The sequence below is a fragment of the Somniosus microcephalus genome, unplaced genomic scaffold, assembly GCF_052327205.1.
Source record: "Somniosus microcephalus isolate GS21.2 unplaced genomic scaffold, FLI_Smic_1.0 unresolved_chr1, whole genome shotgun sequence".
Lineage (NCBI taxonomy): Eukaryota > Metazoa > Chordata > Chondrichthyes > Squaliformes > Somniosidae > Somniosus > Somniosus microcephalus.
In genome coordinates, this window is record NW_028225179.1 from 16,538,310 (window position 1) to 16,548,802 (window position 10,493).

Sequence of the window (10,493 nt, forward strand, 5' to 3'; positions counted from 1 at the left end):
CATTTACCTGCTGCTGACCCTCTTCCCCCTCACTCTGACCCCAGTTATCTGCTGCTGACCCTCTTCTCCCTCTCTCTGGCCCCATTTACCAGCTGCTGACATTCTTCCCCCCTCTCTGACCCCATTTACCTGTTGCTGACCCTCTTCCCCCCTCTCCTTGACCCCATTTACCTGCTGCTGACCCTCTTCCCCCTCTCTCTGGCCCCATTTACCTGCTGCTGACATTCTACCCCCTCTCTGACCCCATTTACCTGCTGCTGACCCTCTTCCCCCCTCTCCTTGACCCCATTTACCTGCTGCTGACCCTCTTCCCCCTCACTCTGACCCCAGTTATCTGCTGCTGACCCTCTTCTCCCTCTCCCTGGCCCCATTTACCTGCTGCTGACATTCTTCCCCCCTCTCTGGCCCCATTTACCTGCTGCTGACCCTCTTTCCCCCTCTCTTTTACCCTATTTACCTGCTGCTGCCCCTCTTTCCCCCTCTCTTTTACACCATTATCCTGCTGCTGACACTCTTCCCCCCTCTCTGACCCCATTTATCCGCTGTTGACCCTCTTCCCCCTCTCTCTGACCCCATTTACCTGCTGCTGACACTCTTCCCCCTTCGCTGACCCCATTTACCTGCTGCTGGCCCTCTTTCCCCCTCTCTTTTTCCCCATTTACCTGCTGCTGACCCTCTTTCCCCCTCTCTTTTACCCCATTTACCTGCTGCTGACCCTCTTTCCCCCTCTCTTTGACCCCATTTACCAGCTGTTGACCCTCTTTCCCACTCTCCCTAATCCCATTTCCCTGTCATGACCCTCAGTCCCCCTCTGGCTGACCCCATTATCCTCTCTCTGACCTCCCATTCTCTAGTCTCCCCATTCTCCGACTGCCATTGCCGCTCACTTTACACGAGGCCTCAATCTCCCCCGCCAACCACATTCTCCAATCTTCCTTTCTTCCCCTGACTCCCGAGGCCCTCACTGATTATATATCGGCCTTGGAGTGGATGGAATGCAGAATCACCTGAAATTTACATGAGCTAAAAGGGTTAAATTACGAGGACGTGTTGCAAAATATTGCTTCCATTCCCTTGAGTAAAGGAGATTGAGTGCTGACCTGTAAGTGGTGCTTAAAATGTCTAACGATTCAGTAAGTAGATGCCGGGAAACAATTCCGTCTGGTGCAGGAATCATGGACAAGGGGACATATTGTCGAACTCGCTACCACAATCATTATTTGAGTCGAGTTGCACAGATGTATTTAAGGGGAAGCTAGATAAACACAGGAGGGTGAAATGACTAGAAGGCCATGGTGATGGGGTGAGAGGAGACTGGTAGAGCAGAATCACCAGCATAGACCAGTTGGGCCGAATGTCCTGTTTCTCTGCTGTTTATTTTATGTAATTCTGTGCAATAAGCTTAACATTAGATTTATGTCATTCAGGAGCGAAATCAAGATGGACCGTGTCACATGATGGCTGGTGGGAATTTGAAACTCTAACCCACAAAAAGCTGCGAATGCTCGGGATTATTTGTAGCTTTCATGCTGTGATCGATACATTGTTGTAAGGTGAGGATAAGAAGCAATAAGTAGCAAAGCCGGGGAAACGGAGCTGAGCTGCAGATCAGCCATGATCAAATTGAATGGCGGAGCAGGCCCGAGACGCTGAATGACCGACTCCTGGTCTGAATGCACCTGTGTTCCACGGCCTGACCTTCGATAATATCACTGGAAAGATCAAAGTGGAACTACTGGGAATGGGATAATAATAGAAAATAATGAACTGAGCAGAAACTCGAAACCCCACCGCAGCCCACAGAATCCTGGGGGATGGAGATTTCCACAGAGATCCTGCTCCAAATGTGGCCCAACCTATTGCAATATTGTACAGTACCCTATAACTGGGTTAGCCCTCTTAAAACTGAAAGGGTTCTGCTTTCACATCACCTGTAACCTTTATAGAATGTGGATTTCAGTGAAACCGAGGATTTTTTGAGCCCCTGTCCATGGTTACATTTTCTACCTGAGATTTTACATTTAATTTATTCCAGGTGTTGGTGCAAAGCCCAACCTCTTCCCGTCCTAAAGACATAAATTCCTCACTCAATTGCCAGCCTAAACTCCCACATTGATAGGGCTGAGTTTGGAGGGCCGGGGGCGGTGTAAACACTGAAAGATGTTTGAGAATTGGGGGAATTCAGTTGGTGCATCGACAGGACTGAGCCGTGTGACGTCACAGAGGGGAGCCTGAAGCTGCTTCTGTTGAAGGTGTTGCAGCGATGCGGTCAGAGCCCGGCTTTCAGTACATTGACAGAGAGAAATGTGAGCAAAATATCATTCCAATCTTTGGGCGGTTTCATTTCAAAACACTTGTAATATCAATTTGTATCTAATTAGTGCAACACAAACATGACAGTGTAGGGAGTTGACGCACTGCCCAAATGACTGGAAGTAATGTCAATACTCCTGATGCTTCCTGATCCCACGGGAATTGTCCCTCAATTATAAATGGTTTTATCTTAATCTCTCATCGCACAGATTCATTTGAGCCCTGTGTCCAGTGCCAAGAGTCACCATCACTTCTCAGACAGAATGAGAGTTCCGTTCACCACGTTTCCATTTACCATCTTACCGCCAATTTTACAGGCAGTAATGATTTACTATCCGATTATAGCAGCCATTGGAATCCCCGGTAAGTGATTATCTTCCATTACTAAAGTTGTGAATCAGGGTTAACTCTGTTTCTGCTCCTATCTCGGTAAGTGTCCTTTTCTCACTGTTTTTCACAAGTCAATTGAAAGGCAGAAATTCAGTGACTGTATTTCCCGCTGTACCTCGTTCATTGACTGATAATTTTTTGCAATTTTAAGTTTCTTTAAACCCCATAAAAACTGCAGATTATTTTCTGCATTTAATGTCTTTCCAATGATTCCATTTAACTGAGACCTCGTGCAATGTGTGATTCCATGGAATATTTTAATTCCATTGATTCCATGCCCGGCCAGATTTTCTCTCCTCCACTTTTTCCGGCTACATTCGTTAATATCTGACAAGGACAATATCTGACTGAACATTCACTGTGTTGTAAAATGCTGCAGTTTCTCCCCCTCTGACTCCCGCTGGGGACCGATCGACTGATGGCCGCTCCTGGATATATACCTGGGAATCCTGACAGTCAGGACTGGGATTTGTTCAGTCTCATTAATCAGAATCTTCCCGCTCTTCTCGGTCTGTTTCCAGCAAAGTGCTGGATATTGTTCCTGCTGATCACAATCCATGCCGAGGCTGGGTTTGTGCTCCATGCAGAGACACAGACTCTCCCCCTGATCTTCTCCCCTGACCGGTCACCAGCCTGTTCTCAGACTCCTCTTCACCCACCGGGCGGGCACTGTGCTGCCTTCAGCCGGTGGGGGGCAGCTCATTCCTGTCACATCCCTTCCAGAAGCTCAGACCGGGAATCCAATGCACTGAGAGAGCGTTTGAAACAAAGCAGCGGCACTCTGTGAAACTCTCCTGGGTTTGTCCCCATTTGAAAAATCCGTTTCAGCTTCCATCACCCGCATTTTACCCAGAGCGCCGATCAGAATCCGGGTTCTGGTCCCTTTATACAAACCGGACACTTTTATTGTTCAGATCATACACTTGCATGTTGATATAACACCGGCTGAACTCTCAGCCAACCTGTCCACCCGGTCAAACTGCTGCTCGCTACCAAGTTATATTTAGTTCCCTTCTGATCCTTAAAGTTAGAAGATATTTGTAAAGACAGTTAACCAGCCTGTCCCGATATCCCTTCATCACCTCTTCCTCCATCCACCTATCCACTCTACTCTGAAAATGAGCATAGCTTCTGCCTCAACCACTAACCCTGGAACTGAACTCCACCGCCTCCCAACTCTCTTTGTAAAGAAGTTTCTCCCACTCCCTTTTCCAATGTTACGAATGTCTTCTGTTCAATCTTGTATCTATGACGCCTCGTTCTCGACCCCATCATTTGCTGGAATCAGTCTGCTTCTATCTACCTTCTCCCATCCTTGCAACATTTTAAACACTTTGATCATATCGCCCTGTAATCTGTGTCTGTGTTACATTCCTCTAGCTCAGATTCATAGTTTAGTGTGACTGAGCCCTGGGTATGAAACCGGTGTATTTTAACTCCTACATTACAAGGAATCAAATTCTCCCCTTCAGCTGGGAAACTGAAATCTCACATTCAGTGGAATGAGTTCCCAATACCCGCTGCTACTAAAAGTTCCAGGTTACTTTTTGAACAAATGTGATCGGCATCAAACTCTAATATTTCTACTATTGGTTTTAAAACTCTGCCAGGTCTGTTTAAAGATGTTACTCAGTAAGGACATAGTGAAGTGAGTTGTCTCACTATCCCACTGACTCGCACAAATCTCAGGAACAATGCAGCCTAATGCTCCCATTGGAAGCTTCGCTCCTGTATTAATAAGTCTTTCTCTGACTATTACAGCTCACAGGGTCCATTGCGGCTCGGTGTCCTGCACCAAGAGTCCCCATCATTTCTCAGAGATAAATAAAGTGGAATGTATTGTATATCTGTTTGCCATGTTCCCGTTCTACAAGCGGTATTTGGTGTTCCCGCTAACTGATTCTGAACTTACTGACTTTGTGAATCAGGGTTTATGTGTGTCACTGGTCTTTGTACATGTCCGATATCTTTTCTATTCCTTCTGAAGAATTTGGTTTGCTTTTTCCAAATCAATGTCAGAATTTAATTGAATATGACATCCTCCCTGTCCGCCATCTTCCTTGAGTGATATGTTCATTGAGATCATAATGCACTTATGTCCAACAAAAGCTCCTATTGTTATCTTCATTCAATGTCCTGTCAGCGGGTGTAATTTTTACTGTAAATATCGTCAGCACACGATGCAATAGAATGTTGATCCCCATATTCTCAAGTTGTAATACAGTGTCAGTTATTTCCCTGCTTCAGAAAAGGTTTCACACAGAAATTATTAACAAAAGTGAGATTGCACAGTATTGGAGGTAACCTTGTGAGACGGGTCAGTAGTTGCTTGCGAGGAAGGAGACAAAAAGTAGGGATAAATGTTGATGGGATTTTGGGTTTTTTCACAAGGGTGTTTAAATTCGAAAGTGAGCAAGTGATGCTTCAGTTATATCGAACCTTGGTCAGACCCCATCTGGAGCACGAGGTTCAGTTTTGGGCACCGCATCGCAGGAAACATGTATTCGTCTTGGAGGGAGTTCAGCGCAGGTTCACCTGAATTACACCGGGGCTTAAAGGGTTAAATTGTGAGGACAGATTGCATAAACTTAGTTTGTATTCCTTGTGTTTAGAATGTTGAGGGGTGTTATATTCGAGTTATTTAAAATGATAAAGAGATTCGATAATGTAGATGCAGAGAAACTGTTTCCTTGGTGGAGATTGGAGAATGAGGGGACATGGTCTTAAAATGAGAGTTATGCCATTTAGGAGGGAAATCAGGAAACACTTTGTTACACAAAGGGCAGTGGAGATCTGGAGCTCGTTTTCCCAAAAGCCTGTCAATGCTCGGTCAATTGAAATTTTAAGGCTGTGATGGATATAACTTTTTATGGTATGAGTATCAAGGGATATGGAACCAAGACAGGTAAATGGAGTTAAGGTGCAGATCAGCCAGGATCTAATGTGATGTCGGAAAAGGCTTGTGGGGCTGAATAACCTCCTCCTGTGTCCCTGTGTAACTGTGCATCAAGCTCCCAAGTCATCAGCATTTCTGCAATGGGAGTTCCATTAATCGCGTGTCCATTTTCAGTGTAACTGGGATAAGTGATTTCTGAAGCTATCCTTGCCGCCCGTGGAGTTCCCGGGGAGCCATTGTAACCGGTTATTGATTGTATAAGTCCGTGTCTCTTTGTATTACTGCTCTCCTTGCGGGTCTGCTCAGTTGCTGTGTTTGTCCGGAGGTGATTATTCTACAGATTACGGGTCAGTTTCAGAAATTCTGGGAATATCACGCCCTAACTGTCCTCCCTCTTCCTTTTGCGATATGCTTATTGATATGATAATGTTCCGTGCTTTAATGGTTATATTCGGGACATTGCACAGAGAGTGAGCCCGGAGACTGAAGGAACGGAGAGCTGGGGAAATAGAAACATTACAGCACAGCAGTAAAGATATTTTTATTTTTAACTGACGACATTGGTGGTTGGATTCTCAGAGTGGTGGATATTCTTTTCTTCATATTCCGTCATTGCACTTGGAAATAGAAACAAGTGTAATTGACGGCAATCGTTGTGTAACCAAATCATTTGTTATTTAAGTGTCACCACTGTTTAAATTGTGACTCTAAGTAAGGCGGGACTATAATTAATAAACCATTGAAACACTGATCCAATTGTTGAATCAATTAATGGTTTAGTGCATGATAAATGTGGCGAATAATTTTAGCAATTTTGTATAATGCTGCATGTTTTAGATAAATAAATTACTGAAATGGTTTGACTCATTACAAAATATTGGTAACATTGGGAAAAAATTATCCCATCACATTTGGTGCATAGTAACTGTGTCCAAACCTTAGAAGTGCCGCCCGAACAGCCCTGTGGGAGCAACTTCACCACATGGACTGCAGCAGTTCAAGCAGAAGGTCCACCTCAACCTGCTCAGGGTCACTGGACAACACCTCATATCTCTTATCTCTGATTCGGGGGCAGTACCTTTACAATATATTTCTGTATCCATGGAGATCCCCCCAGCTGCTTAGCTATTTAAAAATTATACACTCCTAAAATCATGTCATATCATTTCCACCTAAGTGTCTCTTGGCTAAAGTCGGTTCTGCAGGAAGACAGTGAATTATTTCTACTTCACCTACCTTATTTTGCAAAGGCTGTTCCTTCTGCACAGAGTTGTCTCTGATATATATAGTTCTCGTTTTTCTCTCTCTCTGTCTCTGTCTCTCAATCTCAATTTTTCTTTTTCCCTCTCTCTCCCTCTCCCTTTCACTGACTCTCTCTTTTAGTCTCTCCCTATCTCGTTCTATCCGTCTCTCATTCTCTCTCTCTCCCACACACACTTTCTCTCTCTTATTCTGTACCAATTAACCCATGACGCTTCTTTCCATGTCAAGCTGACAACCTGCCATACGACACATTATCCTGAGTGAAACTCTGATATTGTTGATTGTTTATTCCGGATGCTCAGTTGTATATATTTCCCATATCTGCTAGGATGTAATTTTGGAAAATCTTACAGACCAGGGTGACAGGTTCTCAATATTTCTCATGTGTCAGATTAATTTTACAGATGGATTCGTCCAATTCAGAGGTACAACCTTCCCACTAAAACTTTCTGAAGCTGAATCTCGGCAGGTACTTTGTTGTCATGGGTTGGACAGCAGCCGCTATTGTCACTTGCACTGGTCTTTGCTGTAAGCCTCGGATCGCCGCCATCACCTCCCTCTGAAGTTTCATCCATTATCAGAGGTGACAAAAGCGAGGTCGGGAGTGTGCTCCGTCTTACATCATGTGCTTTGGAAGGTTCAATTATTCCTGGGATCACAGAACAAGGTCATCTTCTTTGTTGCTGCTCACACCTGACCTACTCCCCCTTGCGGTGATTGTTGGAGTTTGCCCACATGATGTTGAACTGTTCAAGGCACCGATGTCAGGACCTGGGGTTTCCAGCGAGGGGGAGTCGGTTGATCAGGTGAACTGTCCATCTGACTTTTTCCTGTTCTAACGAAGGGTCATCGACCTGAGATGTTAACTGTGTTTCTCCCTCTACAGATGCTGCCTGACCTGCTGAGTATTTCCAGCATTTTCTGTTTTAATTTCAGATTTCCAGCATCCGCAGTATTTTGCTTTTGTTGAAATGTCCATCTGGTGGTTTGTAAACAGAAACTGGTCGAGTTGACCCACAACAAGTCGCTTTGTAACATGGTGTTTGACATTTGTCTTTTCAACAGTTTGTAGTCATGCCCCCCAGTCTGAGAATCCAACCTGACAAATACGAGCCTGTTCTGACCCCCGCCTGGTATCTGCGCCCCTCTCCTGGCCACGGATCCAAACCCCGCCGATGTTCTTACCCTCGGTGGTCCCCGTTTAGCATTTACCGCATTTCGGGCCGGCTTCATTCTCACTGCTCCTCACCCGTCATTTATCTCCCAATTTATAACTGACCATTCAGTACTTATTTTCAATCACTTTTCTTTCGTTTTGTTTTCATTTGTTCTTCCGTCACTGAACTGCTACTTGTTGCTATTAATTATAACTCATTATCTGGCTGTCCATTTGCTCATACAATTTAAGTTCCGGTAATTTACTCGGAACTCGTCAGGATTCCTTGCACCTCTGAGGAAGCTGCGATGGTGGAAGAGGAGCAGCTCTGAGGAAATTCCCAGAGAATCCATGTTGTTCATGTTTTAATCTTTGCTGATGGCGTTTATTTTCACTTATTTACTCCAGACTCTCTTATACTGAACATTGCAATTTTATGTTAAAATTGTTTTCAACTGCCCAATCCTGGCAGCGGTAACGAGTTCAGTTCCCACCCCCAGATCCTGCAGTAAAGTACATTTCACATCAAATACTGTGAAACTGGCTCCCTTGCTGTAATCTGAAGGCTGATTCCCTGTTTTTGTCTGTTTCCCATTTACAGCGAACGTGATGACGATTGTGATCCTGTCCCGGGGAAAGTGCGGTCTCTCCAGGTGTATCACCCGCTACCTGGTGGCCATGGCGGCGGCGGATCTACTGGTCATTATCACTGATGTGATACTGGTTCGGATTAATGATTATTATTTCCCAACTACCTTCCTGTTCCTCACACCTGTGTGTTCTTTCAACTTCGCCCTGGCTCATGCAGTCACAGATATTTCTGTCTGGTTAACAGTCGCTTTCACTTTTGATCGTTTTGTTACCATTTGTTGCCAGAAGCTGAGGACTAAATATTGCACCGAGAAAACTGCAGCCATGGTTATAGGAACCGTGTGTCTGCTGTTCTGTTTGAAAAACATTCCCTGGTACTTTATATTTGAACACTCCTATACAATCGACAACGTGCCCTGGGGCTGTGATCCAAAACTAGAGTATTACACTCTAACTGCGTGGGTAGTATTTACCTGGATTGATCGCTGTTTCACCCCACTGCTCCCAATATTGCTGATGTTGCTGCTCAATGCTCTGACCGTAGGACACATTTTGGCGGCCAGTAGAGTCCGCAGGAGGCTGAGGAGCAGCAAGAATGATGCCAATCACAATGATCCGGAGATGGAGAACCGAAGGAAATCCATTATTCTACTCTTCGCTATATCCGGAAACTTCATACTGCTCTGGATGACATACGTGATATTTTTCTTATTAATGCGAATTACAAACCATTATTATCATATAGGTTTCAATGACCCAATGATTATCGCAGATTGTACCAGCTATATGCTCCTGCTATTGAGCTGCTGCACAAACACATGTATTTATGCAGTAACACAGACTAAATTCAGAGAGGAGCTGAAGATTGGGATGAAATATCCACTGAGAATAATATTTAAATTAGTTAAGCAACGAAAAGATCGGAGTAATTCCCAGCATTAGACCTGCATTGCATCTCATATCCCATCCTGAGTTCTTTCCATCTTTTACCGGAACCCCAACAGGCTCCATCTCTGCCCCAGGCTTCTCCAGATATAACGCTGGCCTCCATCTGACAAGGCCCGTGTGTTTCCATGTAAGAGTCAGTGAGCAAGGTAGAAGAGCTAGCATCATGTGGATGGTAAGGTTATAAAAGCGGTAGGGGTTTAATTGGATTAAATCAAACTCTGGACACAAAGAAATACAAGACCCAGCATTGAGGTTTAGGCTGATGTGAGAATGGGATGTTGATTGCTGGATGAGCGTCAGAACACGTGGGTTACACCAGTTGAGTGTGAAAGGAGAATAAGCCCGACTGTGATTAATATTTAAATAATATAAGGACATGAACAATAACTGTGGTGGCTTATGTGTGTGGATTGCCTGGAGAACAATAAACAGATCATTAAAACAATCAGCCTGTGCTGTCTTTGGACTTTTACTTTCTCCAGCTCATGCACAGCTTCTCCATCACCGGTGGGACTGTGGGATTTATCGGAACTAAAGCGATGTTGTTTCCTATAGTGAGACTCCTGGACTTGTGCCGATGAACAGTGGTGAACTCCGTTCCCAGCCACTGACTCCATCCCTCTCCCTAACATCTGTCTGCGGCTGACCCGCACTGTTCACAACCTTGGAGTCATATTTGACCCTGGAATGAGCTTCCGAGTATCCGCAGCATAATGAAGACCGCCTATTTCCACCTCAGTAACATCGCCCATCTCCACCCTTGCCTCAGCTCATCCACTGCTGAAACTCTCACCCATGCCTTTGTTACCTCTAGACTTCACTATTCCATCGCACACCTAGCTGGCCTTCCACATTCCACACTATGTAAACTTGAGGTTATCCAAAATTCAGCTGCCTGTGTCCTTACTCGCACCAAGTCCCGTTCACCAATCACCC

General features: G+C 44.9%; 1 protein-coding gene across 1 annotated transcript; it reads left to right on the plus strand.

The window, feature by feature from the left end:
- The first annotated feature begins 2,532 nt into the window (after window positions 1-2,532).
- Window positions 2,533-9,860, plus strand: LOC147093698 (putative G protein-coupled receptor 139). Its single transcript, XM_085973912.1, has 2 exons — window positions 2,533-2,676; window positions 8,620-9,860. Exons 1-2 carry the CDS (start codon window positions 2,577-2,579, stop codon window positions 9,549-9,551), a joined length of 1,032 nt encoding a protein of 343 aa, XP_085830038.1. The 5' UTR covers window positions 2,533-2,576; the 3' UTR covers window positions 9,552-9,860.
- The last annotated feature ends 633 nt before the right edge of the window (window positions 9,861-10,493 follow it).

Coding starts and splice junctions, on each gene's coding strand:
- LOC147093698 (XM_085973912.1), top strand. CDS start 2,577: ATGAGAGTTCCGTTCACCACGTTTCCATTTACCATCTTACCGCCAATT. Junction 2,677..8,619: donor AGCAGCCATTGGAATCCCCG/GTAAGTGATTAT, acceptor TCCCATTTACAG/CGAACGTGATGACGATTGTG.